The following is a 20,449-nucleotide window of genomic DNA, read 5'->3' on the forward strand; positions in this document are numbered from 1 at the left end:
CTCAGAATGACAAAGAGCCATAAACAGTTACACTGGCACATTATGTCGGCCCAGCGTGAGGTAGCAGCTATTCAGCCCGGCTGTAGTGGCGGCTTTTACCCCGCTGAGGGGCCGCCGGGGCCCGATGCAGCGGCCCGTCGCTCCCGCTGCGGCCTCAGAGCCACCCGTGACCGCCCCACTTTGTCCCCCGCACCCTGCCGAGCGGGAGTGCTCCTGGAAACCCCGAAACCCGTAAAGGATGCCTACCGCACATCCATCCATCCATCCATCCATCCATCCTATCCCGCTGCGTCTTATAAGCACGTATCCAGGCCTCTCCTCAGGCCGCCCGCACCTGTCCAGACTGCCGGCGGCGCAGCAATGGTACACCTGTCTGCACCTGCGAGGTCCCCCTGGAGGCCGGCAAGGGAACTGCTACCTGTCAGTTTTAAGCAAACATGATTGTAACCCGACTTCCTGGACGGGGGGTGAGGAACAGTGACCCACGTCACCCTTGTGACCCGGCGCAGCAGAGCCGGGGAGACAGAGAGATTGAGAGAGCGGCAGAAAGAGAGCGAGAGAGAGGGAGAGCTGACATACAATTGCTCCTGCTGTGATTACATATAGTACACAAATATAAAATATATTCCACATTTATGTAGATATATATTCTTAGTTTTATTTGTTAACACTGCTAGTCTGACAATTATTAAAGACTCCCTGAAATACATATTTTATATTTATGAGCCAATACATGCATTCCTTGCTCAAGGCACTTTTTAAATTCTATTTCCCCAAAAGTTCAAAAAACCCTGTGTGTCATTAACACAACAGGTTAATACACACTAAAACTACTCTGAGCAAAACAATGTGGCAAATTGTTAGTGCTATTTTAGGCTCATCTTTTAGCTCTACATTTACATTACGTGCAAATAATCTCATTTACAAAGGGCTTGGAATTCATTCATCCCATAATGCTTAGCGACTCATTACAAAGTTTAAAATGTAAGAAAAACATCTTTTGCAGATAAGGAAAGTACCAAAAAGGCCTTCAGAGTGAGACTAAAGAACTATTTAATTCTCCCAGGAGGAACAGAAGCAGGGAATGTTGAAAACGAACGATTCACAGACCCGCGTGGATATTTCTCCGGTGCAGGCAAACGGAGCTCACACAGGCGAAAGCATGTACTCAGGCACCTGGAGTATTTTTGTGAGCCGCGAGATTTGTGTGTTTCCTCACCATTATGTTGCCGTTTCGCACTTTCCCTTTTTCGGGGAGCTGCAGCAAGCCCTGGGACTGACGCTTCCGGCACCTTCCGAGACGAGGCGACAGCGCTGTGAGGTTTAAGTCTAACGTGCCGGCTGACTGACAGCTCACTGTCCATCTTTTCTCATTTAGCTATTTTAATTGACGCTACTGCCTTTACAACGCTGTGATTCCCACCTCCACCCAGAAGACGCACCTCCCCCACACTCCCCCCGGGCCCTGGTCCTCTGCGCTCTTTCCTCACAGTTTTGCTTGGCTAATACTTCCAACAAATAAAGGACTCTTTTCAATGGTCGCTATTCTCCTTGACCTTCGCTGCCCACTTTCTTTCAGGCACTTCAAACCGGCCGCCGGCACCCCCTTCTGAATGCGCGAGTCCATCAGCGCCGAGGGGCCGTCCCCGAGCGCGGCCCTGAGCGCCCACTTCAAACATGACCTGCATTCATTAATTGCCCTTTGAATTAATATCAGAGGGTCACAATGCAGGCGCGAAAAGAGAAAGAAGCTTTAATGAAGCATGGGGCTTCCATTGATTTGCAGATAACCATGTTTTTATGCTTGGGTGGACATCATGTGTGGAGAAACTCTTAAGAAGAGGAAGACGAGAAGAGTAAAATAAAGGAGCAGAAGCAGGAGTGAATGATCTGTGGTACGTAAAAGTTACTTCCACAGGCGTCTAACCCAGGGGACTGTGGCTTCGGAATGTGTGACACTTCCACTTCCGGTGCGGGGAGTTTCTCAGGAACTCTGTGAGAACCCCAGAAATGACGAGGTACCCATAATTAAAAGTGTGTGTGTGTGGGGGGGGGGGGCTGATAGCGATTATAACCCCTGATCAGGTATACACAGCAAGAAATACTGACTGTATTCTATGATGAGACTCAACTTCAAAACTAGATGGATGGATGGATGGATGGATGGATGGATGGATGGATGGATGGATGGATGGATGGATGGATGCTTCATAATCTGATTACCTTCTGTACTGTTAATTCCAGTAGTTAACAAAGTCTGGCCAGTGATGAGTCTCTAACACAGCTCTCTTACATCAGCAGCTGACTGAACACCCAGAATCAAACATCTCTGAACGACCCAGGCAGACTGTTTACTTGGCTCTGTGAGAAGGCATACACTCTGTATCACTCTGTATCTGTATCACCCCTGCAAAATGTGTACCTGGCTCCATAGGGAGGCATACCCTCTGTATTACTCTGTGTCACTCTCTGTCTGTGTCTGGTCGGCAAATTGTTTACCCAGATTTGTAGGGAGGTGTACACTCTGTGTCACTCTGTATCACTTGTATCTGTATCACTCTGATAAACTGTTTGCCCAGGTTTGTAGGGAGGTGTACACTCTGTGTCACTCTGTATCACTTCTATCTGTATCACTCTGATAAACTGTTTGCCCAGGTTTGTAGGGAGGTGTACACTCTATGTCACTCTGTATCACTTGTATCTGTATCACTCTGATAAACTGTTTGCCCAGGTTTGTAGGGAGGTGTACACTCTATGTCACTCTGTATCACTTGTATCTGTATCACTCTGATAAACTGTTTGCCCAGGTTTGTAGGGAGGTGTACACTCCGTATCACTCTGTATCTGTATCACCTTCGCAAACTGTTTACCCGGCTCCATAGGGAGGCATACACTCTGTATCACTTTATCTTTTCAAGTGACTTGTTTTGCATTTCTAAATATATGCATTCTGAAAAGAGCAAACACGCCTGCCCCCTGCTCATACACACTAACACACTCCAATGCACCTCTCTCCCTACTTCTCTCTCTCTCTTCCTCTTTTTCTCCCTCTCTCTTGCTGGCGCCAGTCCAGTGTGCCCAGTTAAAAATGTCTATTGAGTGCTACTCCCTCGCTAAATAGTGGGGAGCCTTCCCTTCGCTTTATTTACACAAACAGAGTCCTGCTCCGTTTCTTTGACAAAAGCAGCTAAATCTTTTTTGCTCTTTCATGTTTTGTTCGCGCTCGATCCTTTTTTCCTCTGGCTATTTGCCTGGCCGGGAACAATGAGGCAGGAACAATAGGAGCAGATTGCTGGAATGCGCTGCACTAAACCTAATTATGACATGTTGGCTGCGTTTGCCATGGTAGGTCTCAAAGATCCAGGCCTATTCAATTAGCCTTTCCAGGATTCCCTTTCAAAAATAAAGTTATCCCTTTGACTGTTTGTATTTCAGAGAAGTATGTTTTTGTGTCTGGCATAAATGGAAATCTGCGAGCCTGGACCCCACCCCTTCAGTAACTGCAGCACATTTGAATTAACTAAATGAGGTTAAAAAGATAAGCAGTAAAATGCATAGGAGGGGAGGCTGGTGGGGGGCATGTGTACTTTATAAATCATTAACGCTATTTTTGGTAGTTAACGCAATGTTAATTTTGGTTTGGGAACGGCATTCAGACAATGCTAATACGAAAGCAGGACTGAGGCCAGCATGAGATTTCAGCCTGAGACTTGAACATCCAGCCCCTCGCCCGTGAGAAGGAGGCTCCCACAGGCGCAGTAAACACATCAGTTCCCCAAATGCCGCAGTTTAACGGCAAATAAACACCGCCGCTCGGCTTTTTGCGAGTTACAGAGTCGGTAAACACTAAACCCAGAGCCCTCTTCCCCGATTTGATCTTTCCATTGCGAGGATCTTTATTTACATCTCAAATTTCATACCATCTTCTGCATGGAGAGTGTTAGTGCAAAGCGGTCGCCAGTGAGCGGAGGGAGCCCCCAGGACCTGAGCACCGTTTTTCCCAGACAAATAAATCTAAATGAGGTGCCTTTGATCTCGGCACTTAAGGGGATTCCACAATAGATTTTTAACGACAAGGGGCAGAGCTACTGGCCCTACTTCGCACAACAATGGCTCTCACTACCAACTACTTAATCAATATTTGGCCAGCGGTCCTGCACACGATCTTTTCAGATTTTAATTCAGAGCCGTAAAAAGTGGTGGGCAAGAGACTTCATGGCTACTGGATAAATAATAAATAACGCCATAAAAGCGATCGACTTTTACGTAAAACGTGCGTGATTATAGCGACACTTTGGTTTTACTAGTCTTATTTTAATATAATCGAGTAACTAAGATCCGGTAACCATGCTAAATTAACCATGTAACAAGTAGTTCACAGAAAAAAAATCTGTTATAGGCTTCTAATACACGATACACGTCCAAAAACAAAATTATTTCACTTTGTCTTTTACGTGACATTCCTGTTCGTCTGCCTAACCAAGAACCTTAAAACGGCGAGGTATCCTGTTGACAACATATATAATCGGGGCACTTTTATGTTAAGTCTATATACTTTTTCAGGAATCAACAAGTGGCACGAATCGCTTCCCTTTTCAACGTGTCGGCGCTTCATGATCCATGTGTTCCTCTTATACGCGCAATATGATTATATTTCACAAGGTTGAGCTTTGGGCAACAGAAAATTATAAAAAATTTTCCTGCCAGGCTTATACGCACCCCAAATTTCAAAGCAATATTAATAATAACAGATTCAACTTGGTTTGCATTGTAATGTATTATTTATTTATGTGGGATTTTTTTGTAACATTCTTACATAAACTAACTTGGTGCAAAGCATCACACTCTGTATGTGTCTTACGGATCATGCCACGTGTCAATAGCCCTCATTTCCGCACTCAGTCGTTTCCACAGATGATTATCAACTTGACAGTTCTGTTCAAAGCATGTAAAACAGTGTCATCTCTCCATACACCTCGTCACCACTGTCGCCAACAAGTTCCTAATGGAGTATTTGCATGTAAATATTGCGCCGCAAAGTCGCGTGCCCGCGCATACCCGTCGAGTGCATTTAATTCCATTATAGCATGGAAAAGTTTAAGAGAACAAACAGAAGCAGAAAAAGACGCCAAGTGTTTTAAGAGCTCGCCCAGACACTGACTTGCTTTTTGTTCGTTGTGGCTCTCCTTAAAAAAAAAAATGGGTACAGATATTAAACGAATGTGCGCCGCGGGCAGGAGAGGGAAAAGGGCGGGTTTGGTCCCGAGATGAAAGTGAGAAGAAATAAAAGGCTCGATTTAATCCGCTTGAAGAGATTTTCAGTGCGAGGGGTGTGCGTGATGGCTGAATATTGTAGCAGTGCGCATGACAAGGCCCTGGCCATTGTGACTGCGGCTCGGGGCCAGTGCGAGTCTCGGGGGAAAACATTGGTGTCTATTCACAGACGTCGTCTTTAATACACTCTCCCAATCATTAAATGTCACATAGCTCAACATCTGAAACATTTAGAAGACCCAATTAATGTTAAAGAGGGCCAGAGGAGGGTATTATAGAATTAATACAGATTATCCTAACGAGAACAAGTTTTTAGCGTATTAACTCATATTGCATGCATAACTTCAGAATGTCCCGTCGACGATTTTTAAACTATAGGCCTACGTGTTATTCATTACTAATTACTATTAAAATGAGCTCAAACACAAGTAAATGACTAACCCAATAGGTCTATCAAGTTAAAACGTATTTATATGTCGTTTATTCAAATTACAAGAATTTCCCAAATTGTCCAAATAATAGGCAATTTAATGACAAAAACGACTAAACTATTAAAAGGTAAATTAATTAAAATATAAAACGAAGGACAAGCAAACCAATGCAAAGTACTAAAACTCTCGGGTAATTTTACGTCGATATTGCATAAATATTTTATACAGACTTCTCGTTTTGTTTATACATTTGATTATTTGTAGCAAAACTTTAATTGCATAATTTTCAATAAAGTGGATCCAGTGTTTTCTTTGTCTTGTTTCCTACACAGCCGGTTAACTGCGCCGAGATAACAAAATGCGAGCTGCTTACGTTAGTTTGTCACATGCAAATGTGCTGCGACTCCATTAAATCGGTCTTATAACAACGTGCAACAGGTGAACACGTGTGGGAAAAAGGCTTCCAGTCTATCGAAAGTTAGTCCAGATATTCTAGTTCGTACAAAAAAGAAAGCAAGGAGAGAGAGAGAGAGAAAGAGAGAGAGAGAGAGAGAGAGAGAGAGAGAGCGTGGTTTCAATTGTAATTTCAAATGCAAGTCGGCATCTTTAGACGATCTAAAAGACTCCAAAAGAAACATTTTGTAGGTGAAAACGGCCATTTTTCCACGCTGCACAGCATATGAAACCGCTAGAGGCTGCAGCTATTGGCGACCGCTGAATAATTCATCCCTCATTGCAAGCTCATAATGTCTTTTCTCAGCCTTTTGTTATAGCTCTTTCTCGTCTTTTCTTGCTGAATTATAAAAAGGTCGCCTTCCTTTGTCCCGGCCAGGCTGCTGCTAGGCCCGCCTTTGTTCGCATGGAGCCGAAGTGTGAGTTTCAATGGACTCACGCGCCTTTGTCTCCCAAGTTCATCCCCAAGTGTCTGATTGTGTTGGCAAAGGCTGTCTTTGTATAGGATGGAACAGTTGAACAAATGTTTGATCAACTCATTTGGGACTTTTGTCTCCACCTTTCTGTACTTTCCATCTCTTCGATTGTTTTGCAGAAATATTGCTACAGTAAACAATTAACTTTAAGATCTAAGAACGACAAATAGTGTCTGGAGCAGAGAAAACTGTGTCGCTACTCATCAACCAGATTCTCGTTCTCAACTTTACTTTTTCTACATGGTTAACATAGTTCGGTTCTTTTTATCACCACTCTGCATGTCGTATTAATACATTAAAAATACATTATCATTAAACTATTTTATTTATGGATAGTGTTTTAAATTGTACTCAGACTACATTATTAAGTCTGACTATTATTAATCTTAGGAAGGCAATAATTATTTTCAATAGAGATACAGTCGGGAGCTTATTTTGATGTTCAAAATTGGTCGAGTTGAGTATTTTTAAAAATATTTCTTCCGTGATTTAAAAGCAGTATCAAATATAGATATGCTCAGAAAAAAACACATCAAGTTACAAGATCGATTTTTAATTAATTCGATACATGTTTGTAATAGCCTCGTGACTTACATAAAAAGTCACCCAGACCAAAGGCCATTTTATAACTTCTTTGTATCGCCGTCCATTCAGAAATTCTGCACCGGGCTCCTTGCTTTACTGCATCAGGATAACCTGTTTATGGCTTGTCTCCACACACAGAGGTTTATTCACGTATCCGTAACTTTGAAGGGATCCCCGCGCCCCCTCCCCCCCCCCCCTCTCCAAAGCTATCACCTGCTGTTTGAATGACTGTAGCACCTCATGGGAAAACCATTACCTCGAGATAAGACCGACAAAGAATTCAAAACAAAGCGAAACAGGCCTACTAACTTTCGGCACACTTTCTCGATACTTAATACCCCCGGTACAAACCACATCGAAAATAAACAGTGAATAATGTAGGCACGTATCATATTACACCATTATTACTATAACTGAAACATTCCGCAGAAAGTTAGCAGATATATAAACCAATAATTAAACTATTCAAAAATGACACAGTGGACTAGTTTGGCACATTCAGGACTGGAAATAGTCATCTAATTGAATACAACTAATACCGATATGTGAGTTTGCAGATAGTGCAGACTGTGTACTTTGTTACATTGGAATCATAGTTACCATTAGAGAATGGCGGCATATACTGTGCGCTATTTCGTACGTTAGGCTCTACTTACATCTGTCGCCAAGAATGCCGTCAATACTGTGTTTAGCCCTTCGCTCGTTATCTTCCAGCTCTTTTTTTTCCACCTCTTCTTCGTCGTCCTCGTCTTCCCCCTTTCCTCCGAATTTACTTCGCATTATGCGACTGATCGAGCTCACTTGAATGAAAAAAATAACGGAAAACAGACAAACGGAAGCAATTAGAAACAATCAGAGTAACACCACGAGGCAATAAACAACCTCGAGACAAAACTAAGATAATGAAGACACAAAAATGTTAACTCCAGAATTTTGGAGATTACTTCAGAACTTGTTGATTGTGTTTTGTCACATCTTCATTCAATTTATACTGTAATGAAACGTAATTCTAGAGTTTTAATGTAGGTATATTTTTTAAATTTGAAGACCTCAAAGCTGTGAATCAATCAACGAAATACAAACAAACCAAAAGTAAAAAGTAGGCAAGTAATCAAACAAAGTAATTGCATTAAGTTTTCCGGATGAATTAACACCTGTTGATGTTAATACCACAGAGCAAAAAAAAATAACATCATTTAAAATATATAGCGCAATATTGTTTCTTTTGTAAAACGAAACTGTGTAGTGCGTACAATTGGTTGTAAATCTGTATCAGTTTTTGTTTCCATAATTTAAAAAAATGCCAATATTCCGAACTATATCAAGTGAAAGACTCAAAAGCGGGATGTTTTAATTCTTAAACCTAATCAAGTTACTGTTATAAAGATGCAAGAATTGAAATCTGGAATAAATTTATTGCAAATTATTCAACATACGAAGTTATATAAAATCAAAATATTCTATATAGCATCAATAGCCGAATTCGCAGTAATTTCTGAACAACAACAACAATAATAATAATTGGAATGACACACATGTCTGTAATTTGAAGGTAATCTTACGCAAAATGTACATTTTTCATGCCATACCTGAGAGGACGGTATTTCGGTCACAGATCCCGTCTTTCAGTAATTTATCCCGGATTTCCCAGCTAAACATTCCAGGATTGTCTCTCTTGTACTCTTCAATCTTCTTTTCCACATCAGGCGTGGCCACCTGCTTTAAATGTTAAGATGATTCAAAAATTAGACCGTTTAACTTGTAATCACAACGAAATAAAACCATTATTTTAAGTCCACTTCATTCATTTTTATGAATTAGTTTCATGTACAGTAAAATGGACTCATGAGATGTTTTTTTTTTTTTTTACTTGTTGCTGTAACGAGTTGGAAAGATGATTCAAAACTCAAACCGAGACCATCTGAGATCAGAAAATCAAAAACATTCGGACAAAAACAAGACGCTGAAGAAAAACAGGGATCTAATGTTTAACTGCAGCGTTTTAATGTTCCGTATAGTCATCAACTCAAACAGCTTTTTGCATAAGACCTGATTTAATTGTGCCGTAGAATAAAACGGGTTCCGCGCGCTCACCTTGGGTTTGCTTCCCCCGATGGCCCCAGGCCGGATGGAGCCCGTCTCCTGGTACCTGCACAGGATTTTGGACACGCAGCCGTGGGAGACCCGCAGCTGACGGGAGATGACGCAAGGCCGAATGCCGTGGTGAGCCATCTCTACGATCTTGTGTCGGATGTGGTTGGGCAGAGGTCGGCCGTTTATAAAAACTCCACCGAGTTGGTTTACTCTGCCCTGACCTAACGGGGTAGAGACTGCATAATACAAAACAAGAGCTATAACAATAATACAATAATACACCTCCATCCGTTTCCACAACCTGTTATCGCGTCAAGCCGGAACACTGCTCACAAGGCAGTGTACATAGCGCACGGAATAATGATGATAATAATAATAATAATAATAATAATAATAATAATAGGCAAACTGGTTGTAATTGAAAAATAAATTCCAATATTCTAAAAACTAATAACTTTGGATATATAGGGGTAGTTGCATAACAGGGTGCTTTAGTATAATTTAATTATTTAGTTTAAAGGTTTAACAGAAGTTTTCAATAATTTTGATGCGGAGTGGGACATTTACCATTTTAAGTATCAGTTAATTTGCAATCAAGTGTTTAAGATGCAACCGAAACGCTTTAATTTACCAAAAAATGTATTGATTTGTATTTATTCAATTCACATGTTCATTCAGTAATAGAATTTAAATGTTTTCAAAAACGTTTAACTGAGTATTGAAGTATCAACAGTAATAAAATGGTAATAAAGTAGAATAATAAATTTACGCACTTTAAAACATTTGTATGGACAGAAAAGAATCTCAAAAATGTAAACATTTGTTGATGCACCGTTATCTCACCAACTAAACGTTGGCAAATGAACAGCACATGTTAAAGTCAGCTCTGATCTCCATAAAAAGGAAAAGTGATTCATCGAAAAACAAAACACGTATTTACATATTAAAAAACACAGGCGACAGAAATTTCATACTTCTTCGTCGTCAATAACCACCAAGAAACCGTCACTTAACTTTTTGACAACGAGGTTATGAACGGCATCTACGTACACGGCACTTTAGCGAACACATGAACACTTTTTAAATGCGGCTTTCGTGCTCTATATCATGCTATATAAGTATATTTTACCTTCCAGAGGGAAGCCGCTGCGTTGGTAATTTTGGGCCAGCGTGGGGCGCATCATCCTGGGAACAGCCCCCGCTAAAGCTGTCATTTCTCCACTCTCGAAACACACCGATGAGTTTTCGTATTTGTGCACGTCGAGGGCAAAAAACAGACGCAAAGTTGCAAGAGTGAGAAAACGAATGAAAGAGCTGCCCTGTATTCCAGTTTTCGGACGTTTGGCTTCGGTGTAGAAATATGGTACTTCCTTGTCCTGGCAAATGATGTAATATCCCCCCTTTCTATATACGAAAAAAATGCAAAGTTCAACAAAGTTACTGGGAACTATTTTTTTAAAGGAAGAGTGCAATAGTGGTCTCCAAGCCAGTCGAGTAAAATGCGTCGGACCAGTGAAAGTTGAGTTGGTGAAACTTGTGTCGTTATTGTTGTTGACACACTTGAAATGAGTGAAGCGATGGGCTATAGTGGAACATTTATTACTTGCTTCACCCCTTGCTCCATCACTTCATCGGTTACTGTGATTGGCTCACGGGAGGAATGTCCCCGTTCCCGAAAGTGCGCTATGATTGGCCAGGAGTAGAAACTTCTTTCCTTGTGACTTGGTTCGGAGTCGGGGACGCCGTGTCTAAGTGTGTAGTGAAGTACACAGCAGTGATTATTGCCTTGTCTTTCAGTCGTAATTGATAATGGTTTGGTAAACGCTGGCAATGAATTCGCGCGATTTGTGTGTCAAATGCGATGCGTGTGTATCTGTCAAATTTTCTTCGTCGCCTTTTTTTCTACAAACCTTTACAGGTGTTAGAAACCATTAAATATCAACATTTAATCACATCGGCGATGGCAGTTTTGTAACAAATCGGTTAGCTTAGTCTAAGCTGCGCTTCTCAAATTGATAGCGTGGTCACGTGGAGTTCAGATTTGTGGACACTATAACGCAGTAAGTAAAATGCGAACTACTAAATTGTGTTGATTAGGAATTATTGCCCCCCAATTCGCCAATCCGAACTTCCTCTCGGGAAATAAAATATCCCGAACGTTTGTCTATCCCAAAGAATTTATTGTGGGACTTTTGTATTTAGATTGCAGTGTGCCAATTAAAATAAAAGAAGCTCAGTGTCTTACTGCGGGTCTTACCGCCGCAGCAGGGAACGACGCCACAAGTGCAGTAAATGCCGTCTACCGAGAGGTGCAATTGTGAAGGGTTTTTATTTGTCACTTAGCTCCTGACTCCGAACAATTGCAGTGGCATCGGCTCTTAACTTGGACTTAACGAATTTTCCCACCCGTCTGTAACATTATTTTTTTCACGAATCTCGTGTAAATGGAGAGTCCGTGAGTCTTTAGGGAGAGGGATAATTTGTCAAATTCAGGGTTAACGTGACGGCATTAAAGGAATTGCTAGTGCAAAAAAAAAAAAAAACTGAAAAAACTCATCCTCTTTCTCTCTTCCTCCCTCTCTCATCTTTAAAGTTGGGCTGAAATGTCCATTGAAGAGGTTCCGTCAGTCATGAAGCCTTGGTCATTCAACACAACCAATCAATCAAAGGGATAGGGGATCATTCCCGTATAGGCCTTTCAGGGTAAACAAAACAAAGACTGTCTTTCCTCCGAATTCCACCAAAAGGTTTGTCTCCAGTCCCAGATATGTACCACAGCCCTCGGTATTCTTCTAAGGGCCTAAAGCAATTCTCCAGTCGCGTCATTCACCGTTATAGATCATGAAGTGTCACTTTTGATGACACATTGAACTTTTTCGAAGCATTCTTTCCTTTTGGTTATTTCTCTCACCTTATGTTCCCAGCGTGGACGTTAAGGTTACTTGAGGATTTCGGTGGAAAATACGTTTTTCAAAAATCTTACGCATTTAAGTAATTGACACAACTTTAAAGAAACTATGAAATGCGGGGCTTCTGGTAGCGTTGCTGAGTGGTTCTTAGTGGAAGTATATAAGCCGTCATTGGAGTGACAGTCTATTGAGGGAGCTGATACGTTTTATTTCTATAGATGTATAGGATACTAATTGCTACTTAACAGCATTCAGGAAGTAGAGGAACCCCGAAATGCTTTCTTCTGTTTTTATGAGCCTACATTTAAATATATATATATATATATATATATATATATATATATATATATATATATATATATGTATATATATATATATATATATATATATATATGTATATATATATATATATATATATATATATATATATATATATATATATATATATATATATATATATATATAGGTATGTTGTCTTAGAATGGGTTCTGACAGTGCCTACGGCGTAGAACTATTTAATCCGGGACTCATGTGTTTATATTTACTGACGTACAATTTCTTAAATTATACTGTAACAATGCGAGCCGTCTTTCAATTGTGTTGTGGCCGGATTCATCTTAATTGGCTTTGAATTCAATGTTCAAAATCCAATTTTAAAGAAACATACATTTTAAAATAAATAAATGTCCATTTTACCTCAGGAGTGAGAGCTCGCGATTGGTTATTGATTGGCATAATCGCAGTTGTATTGTACGGGACGCGTTTCACGGAGCACTTAATGTCCTCGATAATTCACAAGGCACCCCTGCCCATATGCACTATAACTGGATTAGGCAAGATGAGCCCGATCGCTGCTGGAGACGCTGGCACTGACGCTGCGCAACAAAGACCGTCTCGTGGAATACGCTCTGTTTTTCATTTAGATTAATTTTGACTTTAAGATGCTTGGATGAAATCTTAAAATCAAAAACATATCAGCATTGTAATTAGCCTAAAACGTAGAAAAAAATGTAAACTTAATTGTCTGATATACTCTTATCAAAATATAGTCATTTAGAAAAGCAACGGAAAATGCCTCAGTGTGTATTAATGCTGCTGTGGATGACAGCTCCAGTAATGGCGTTCAGTAATGAGAAGTGCTGAGAGTTTATACAGGCTTTCGACATTTACCTGAGCTACTCGCAAAGAGCCAATGACGCCAGCGACGACCTGAGGGAAACCACGGCGAGGGGCCTTTAATGTCACCTTAGTGATAAAAACCCTGCAGGAAGAGACAGTGTAAGTACAACCACACACCTCTATTAACACAGAAAAAAGGGGGTATCCCACAGTCAACGACGGGCTCAATTAACATTTGACATTATTGTACATGTGAAAAGACACTTCAAATGTTTTCTTTCTGCCTCGGCCGGAGAACAATGAAGGGACGCAGGAGGGAAAATACGCAGGGGAAACGGGGGTCCTTTCACGTGCTAAGAAGTAGATTATTCTAGCTCATTGAGCACTTAAAATAAACTTTACAAAGCGCAAACCATATAAGCAGCCTGGAACTGCAAATGAGTATGCAAATGAGGTTCATATTTGATTTCAGGCCATTTATTGTTTGTTTATTTTACCTATTGATCTTCTCGACCTTGTGTGGGTCTATTTCATATGAAAAAAATGCAGTGAACGAGTTAACTAATATCCAATAAATGAATGACGGCTCATCTCGCTCGACCTCTTTTTTAGTGCCCGGTTTATAACAGTTTGCTTCCCGCCGGGTTCTTGTCATGGCCTTGCCTCATCGCATCCTTGGCTTATTTTAAAGAGCCCGATATAGAAGTTTTGCCCAGAAACGGAGAACTTGGTGACCAGAAAAAGCAGGAGCTAAAGTGGAGCCCAAGTGATGAAAAAGAACAAAGGACTGGCGTAGGCATGAAGTATAGCGATCTTACAGGTTTAATGCACTCCATCAATTGATGTTGGGTTGATATAATCCTTACTTTGTGTTTCTGAAATGTATCCAAGAACTTGTGCATTTTCCCCCAGAAAACATTCCTCATATATATGTATGTGTGTGTCTGTGTGTGTGTGTGTGTGTGTGTGTGTGTGTGTGTGTGTGTGTGTGTGTGTTTGTGTACATACATTCATTCACTTTAAAACGAACGAAACGAACATATATAGTCTAACAGATTGTATATTTAGAGGTATACTTAAATGATAATTAAAGTATGACTACTTCATTTTAAAAGATTTCTTTGCTGTATTTCCAGAGGTTTATATTCTCTGAGAACAGTAGCTGTGTGAGTTTTAGGACTGATCATCTAAAGTAGTTTTTTCTTTATTAATTTGAATAAAAAATATTTGTTTTGTTATATGGACAACCGGTTCACCAGGACAGAGTAGGAAAGAACCGAAAAAATAGACCCCGCTCGGTTATCTTGAAAGTGACATTGGATCTCCGTGTCAAATCCATTAGTAGGGTTGAAATTCACAAATTCACAAGTAATTGCATCATAAATAAAAAAATGGAAATATACGCATCGAGAAATAAAAGCGACTTATCTAGTTTAAGTATAACGAATTGCTGCTGTGATTCTGCGCTCTTTAGTTCTCGTTTAAAACGCCGGTGAAGGAAATTTTCGCCTTAACTCGCTTTTACGCCTCGACACACCTTCTTCTGCGCTTACTGCGTGTCATCGACATATTTTAATTATAGCATGGTCGCTTGAACTCATAGGTAAATTCTTAGCCAGTCTATAGTAAATCCTCGGATCATTAAGAATTCGTTTATTGATGTTTCTCCACCGTGACGACGGTTTGTCTAAAAACAAACTTGCATTCACACATTTGATGTGTTGATGCATTTGTGTGTATAATAAGTATATTGTGCTCGAAGCATGCATAGACTGTAAAAAGTGTAGTCACTTCTGCGCCGCGCACTAAAGCAAGCCAATTTATGAGCATTTAAAAGGACAATCAAAGCAAGGAAATTGAGATTTGAATTGGTCTCGAATGTATTTGGTTAATTTTAGACTCATTTTATTAGAACGATTTATGCGGTTATTCCTGTCTGATGGAAGAATTTAAAAAGGCATTTATATTTTAGCGTGCGTGTTAAATGGCCTTAAGATTATATTGGATTAAACTTTATAAAACGCCACAAATAAACTACAATTTCTGTCCACTTTATTATAATGAAAGCGATTAGCAGTGTATCTATAGAAGCTTTGAGCGTCCTGTTGCTTTCCTCACTTTCAAAAATAAGCATTAGGATAATGTATCTTGTCCGGCACGGCTGTTTGATTGTCTCATATAACATTTAGATACATTAGATAGTGATCGGATCTGTGGATACAAAGTATATATGATTATCATTTTTATACGCAGCCTTCCTTACATCATTCAGTGTGTTTTCCCCTTAAATTCTATGCGACACAATGAATGAATAAATGCTTCCGCACCTCCACTGTCGAATCATCATTCACAAAGTTCCATTCAAAATTCCTCTCCTGATCAATTATGTCGGTTTCGATCAATCGACCATTTTCGGCGGAGTACGATTTCGTGTACATGAACGACCAACAAATACATAATTTCTTACTTTTGCGAGCATGCCGAATATACGCGGCAACATCCTATGTTTTTCTTTGCTAAATAATTTATAAACTGATTATCTAATATACTGTAAGAATTTGCTTCATTCATTGAAATTTATCTCGGCATCACAAAGTCTGTTTGTAATAAGCGCATTAGTCGCATTCAAGTAGGCCTAATTACAAACGTTTCATTTGTTAGCATCAGTGATAAGTTAATATTAGAATGGCAGGTGATTTCAATGTCATTTAAATTATCTAATTATGCATAATTACGAATAAGAACATAATCCTGTGCGAGGCATGTAGGTGCTCTTTGAAGAACAAAAACAAAGCGGAGGATGAACAATTGTTGAAGAGGTAGTGTAATGCCGACTGAGTGTTTCTGACTGCGTCTGTAAGTTATTTGTTACACGGGTACTGGAGGCTGCTCTGATTATTAGAGTGCATGGCTTGGATCGCTGGCCCCGGAGTGAACCCCAGCGCCGTGTCCCCGGGCCTCGCTGCTGCGCCCTCAGGTGAATTTCTCAGCTGCGCGCCCCTCAGTGGGGGGACTCGCAATCGTCAGGCGGTTACAGATTAACCTGAGCATGATGACTGGACCGCCGTTATTTAAAAAGGAAGAGATTAAGAGATGTAAAGGCATTTTTTGGGGGGGGGATCGTTTTACCTCAGGGCAGCTTGTCTTCGGTACCTGGGATGCTGAAGACACAAACGCTATTACACACAGATACGTTCAAGCACTTCCACTGCCCGTTCTTTAGGGACACTGAAAGGTCCTCCATCATTGTTTTCCTCTTCATCATCCCTTATTACCCAGCCACATGTACATCCACCTTATTTCTTTCCTCCATCATGCCTCCTTGAGTTCTAACATCACAGGACTGTCTGTATGACCCAGGATGGATTGGTTCTGACACTGAAATTTTATTCTACGTGGCGCCCCCACCTCCCTCCCACCAGCACCACGAGGCCAACCACATCGCAGAAGTTTCCCGGCCAAAAAAACACTGAGATCCCACACAAAGAGGACAGCCAGGGCCTCTTGGACAGCAATGGTGCGGTGGGTAAGAATCTCGAGTTTCTGTCCAGAAGGCAGTATGCTTGAACCCAAACTGTAAACAGCAAAGGGAATAATAAGCTATTCAGTCGCGAGTTTCTGCATGGGAGGGTCAGAGGAGTTATCATATAGACCCAGCGCCAGGCTCAAGCCTTTTGCTTATGAGATCATAGTCGTTGTGGCATTTCCTCGTATACACAGCTGGACACTTTACCAGAGCCATTCAGGTTAAGTACCACGGTGAGGAGCAGCAAAGCTGAGCGCCTCCTGGGATTTGTAGGGGCGAAGTGTCATAAATGGTCAGAATACAGGGCCCTTCTTCAGAGCCCTCCCTGCTACCTGCACTCCTGATAATTACCATGTTGAACACAAGGCTCTTGGTCGCCAGAGCTGACAACACGGCCAGCAGAGAAGCCCCGAACAACGACGGGACGGGACATCAAGCTGCCGGGAGACCGATGAAACGGTCCCTTTTGCTGGCGGATGAAATCTTCCCGTTCTTAACGTATATGGCGTTCAGTTGAACTTGTCTTCCTTTTCACTCTTTTTCGATCTCCGGATTTTCCAAATTACACGCGCAAGGTCACATGTCTGGTTGTGAATAAATAAAACCTCAGCCGAGGTTTGAATGTAGAGTAAATTCTCTCACTGAGCCATAAATTTACATTAATGTGAAAATACACCAATACAGAAGTTAATTAAAAAGTTACTACGAAGATATTACCGAAATGTAGGCAGAATTAAAGGCACGCCAAACTGTATCTTTAATTCTCGGAATATGTATAGGTAGTAAGCTTCCACTGAGTAGCTTTTATACTAAGCTGGAAGAATAAATCTATTTGAAATGAATATCAGTGGATTTGTCTGGTGAAAATTCAGCGGAACTGCTGGTAAAAAAAAAAAATCGATATATGTACTTTCCGCTAGAGGGCGTATGTAGCATTGCGGAACGTTCCTTCTGTAATAAAGGTGTAAGTCTTTAGAGGTGCTCATCGCTTTTATTTGCTTGCTTAATTTGTTTGCCATAATAATAAAAACGTAATCGCGTAAAACTACACATATATGTAAGTGGGAAAAGGAAAATACGATAATTATCTTTTTTATTGAAATGTGTTTATGCATGTAAACGTCACATACTTCACAGTGGAAAAAACAATTGCACGTTATACCCTTAACACAATTATATATGCACATATATATCATAAATCATTTGAAACCCACCAGTACAAAGATTCAGTTAAAATTCCTTCATAGTAAATATGAACCACATGGAAAATGAAACGCGGCTTCATTTAAAGATTTTCAAGGAAGTTCTAAACGAGGCAAAAACTTGGGCGACCATGCATGTATGCTTTTGGGAGTACAAGACCCGTAAAGTTTGATTATCTCTTTTGTCTGAATAAATAAAGGAAAAGATGAACGTCTTATTTTCTTCCCACTGTGAGCACAGTCACCCATTTGTTCCCAGGTAATTTATAAACATACATATATCGATATGCACCCCGCCGCCACCACGACCACACCAGGCTACCACCACACGGACACACGCTATAAAGTCACACACGCCATCTCCTATGGCTTAGTAACGATATTATCGTCTCCGGCATTACTATATAATACACGTGTCACGATATATTGTATAATAATGTCCGACATAAACCTCAAAGTAGTAGAAAAGGCTCTAAGATGCCAACCAAGGCTGTCTGTCCTTCCTAGAATTTAAAATGAAGAACAAAAAATGACTTTCGATTACATATGTATATAAAGCAAGCGATCTCGGTGTGTTTATACATTGGTTGCGAAATTGACTCGCAGACCCCGTTCGCTGTCAGAGGGCCTGGGCATCTGCATATCAGACCTCCAATGCTCATAGTTATGTTCTTCGTTAAGCTGTCGCCCTACCTCCTTTCAGCTCAGACTGCGTCTGTGCTACGGTTTTATTATATACATATGTTAAATATGAAACGTTTTTCTTACAACAGTACAAAGGAAAACACATACTGTCATGTTGTTTTAGATTATTTAACATGAGACAGACTATGATTCAGGCAGACACATAATACAGCAGAGTGACTGAAACGCATATAAAACACCGGCTAAACCTAACCTAAAAATACTCAGCTAAAGCTTTCCCGGCCTTCCGAGGTATTTTATAATGAACGTTTCAAGGCCGTTCCGAACACCGGTCATGCGGATGATCACTGGTGGCGCTCAGGCGTTTCTCCTGCTGGAGCCGGCGGAGGAGCGGCCGGTCTCGTGCTCCGGTCTGTACTTCAACCAGCAAATCAGCCACGTGACAACTACAGACACCATGGCCAGGATGCTGGCCACCGACAGGCAGATGGGACCCGCCGGCGAGGGCGGACTGTTGTGGTTATGTACGAAGATGAGCCCCATGAAGAGCAGAACGAGCATGGATAGGAAGGAGAAAATGACGCACACGCAGCCCGTCGTCAGCGCCACCCGCTTGCAGTTCTGGCAGCTGTCGTAGTGCACCGAGTCCTGGGAGATGGTGGTGGCGGTGGACACGGTGCTGGATGGTACAGCTTGGCTTGGGCCCCCCCCTGCCGCCTCCTCACGCCTAAGGGTAGCGAGTGCTGGATGCAAGGGCGGGGGGTGCGGGGGCAAACTGTCCTGAGGCAAAGGGTCCGAGTCGATGCAAAGCGGCAAAACTTCTGTCACTTTCGTGTTGTTGGGCAGGTTCTGTATCCGGTAGTCCGGTACCGGTGTCCTGTGGCGACACACCGGACAGCTGATCCGCCATGGTCTGTCCTCCCGAAGGTGCAGGGTGTGCAAGCACTCCTCGCAAAACGTGTGCAGGCATTCGAGGATCTTCGGGGCTCGCCGATCAAGGTCGAAGTAATTGTAGCAGATTTTGCACTCGTACTCCTCGAAGGGGAAGAGCAGGGCGCCCGGCGCCTCGGCTCCGCTCGCTGACAAGCTCGCCTCTGCCATGTCATCTTTCGCTGTTCACATGCTCCACATGAAAGGCGGCGCAGCCTGGCAATGACCGTCTACAATCCGTCCGCCGATGCGCCACCACCCATATTATTCCATTGTTGTTCTCCGTAAATCTCTCCGATATCTAGCCACAAATGTGCGATCGACCGTTTCCCTCACCGTAGCCGTGAAAGGGTAAACGGCACCCCCCCCCCCCTTTTTTTAAAAAATAAAAAAATAATAATAAACAAAAGCGGTGATGTAATGCCGGTGATTCAAACGCCACGGCTCCATCCGCCTGACGGTGCGGGCAAGAGCTGCACACCAGTTCGCTGTTGCTCCGCTGCTGCGCCGCTCCCCTTCTCGGGGCACCGGGAAAAAGCGCTTTACAGCCTGTCAGGGGGTTTTATCCAATGATGAGCGATAAGAGCGTTAAATCACACGCCACCGAAATACATGGCAAGGCGAAGAGTGGCATGAATTGCATTATGGTTGCAGTATCGGGTCAGGCTGCGGTCTCCACGGAAACGGCCGAGTTCAAAGGATGTTCTTCCTTCAGCTAAACTGGTTATTATTACTAGTAGTCGGTATGATAATACCATCATCATCACGCTTAGGCAGCAGGAACGCAAAATCTGTTTGCAAGAAA

At 41.8% G+C, this 20,449-nt stretch overlaps 2 protein-coding genes and 1 long non-coding RNA gene across 7 annotated transcripts in view; 1 reads left to right on the top strand and 2 right to left on the bottom strand.

The window, feature by feature from the left end:
- The window catches only part of LOC125712365 (paired box protein Pax-3-A-like), a 29,279-nt gene extending 18,401 nt beyond the window's left edge, over positions 1-10,878 (bottom strand). For 3 of the 4 annotated variants that reach the window (XM_048982320.1, XM_048982322.1, XM_048982321.1), the window contains exons 1-4: positions 10,443-10,878; positions 9,314-9,549; positions 8,809-8,938; positions 7,876-8,019 (exon numbers count right to left, since the gene is read on the bottom strand). In XM_048982320.1, the coding sequence (XP_048838277.1) occupies positions 7,876-8,019; positions 8,809-8,938; positions 9,314-9,549; positions 10,443-10,527 (595 nt within the window). In that variant the 5' untranslated portion in view covers positions 10,528-10,878. The remainder of the gene's footprint in view (positions 1-7,875; positions 8,020-8,808; positions 8,939-9,313; positions 9,550-10,442) is intronic. The other variant, XM_048982323.1, reaches the window with a different exon arrangement.
- Positions 10,879-16,111: 5,233 nt separating this feature from the next.
- On the top strand, positions 16,112-17,687 carry LOC125712366 (uncharacterized). Of its 2 annotated transcripts, none has more exons than XR_007383288.1 (4): positions 16,112-16,160; positions 16,244-16,318; positions 16,764-16,867; positions 17,249-17,687. It is a non-coding gene; the product is annotated as an uncharacterized LOC125712366 (long non-coding RNA). The 2 variants fall into 2 exon arrangements; XR_007383289.1 differs by having other exon boundaries at positions 16,764-16,863.
- Positions 17,688-17,943: 256 nt separating this feature from the next.
- On the bottom strand, positions 17,944-20,377 carry LOC125712076 (E3 ubiquitin-protein ligase RNF183). The gene has a single exon (XM_048981713.1). It carries the CDS (start codon positions 19,813-19,815, stop codon positions 19,072-19,074), a length of 744 nt encoding a protein of 247 aa, XP_048837670.1. The 5' UTR covers positions 19,816-20,377; the 3' UTR covers positions 17,944-19,071.
- Positions 20,378-20,449: the final 72 nt, after the last annotated feature.

Source organism: Brienomyrus brachyistius, chromosome 17 (assembly GCF_023856365.1).
Source record: "Brienomyrus brachyistius isolate T26 chromosome 17, BBRACH_0.4, whole genome shotgun sequence".
NCBI classification, from domain to species: Eukaryota; Metazoa; Chordata; class Actinopteri; order Osteoglossiformes; family Mormyridae; genus Brienomyrus; species Brienomyrus brachyistius.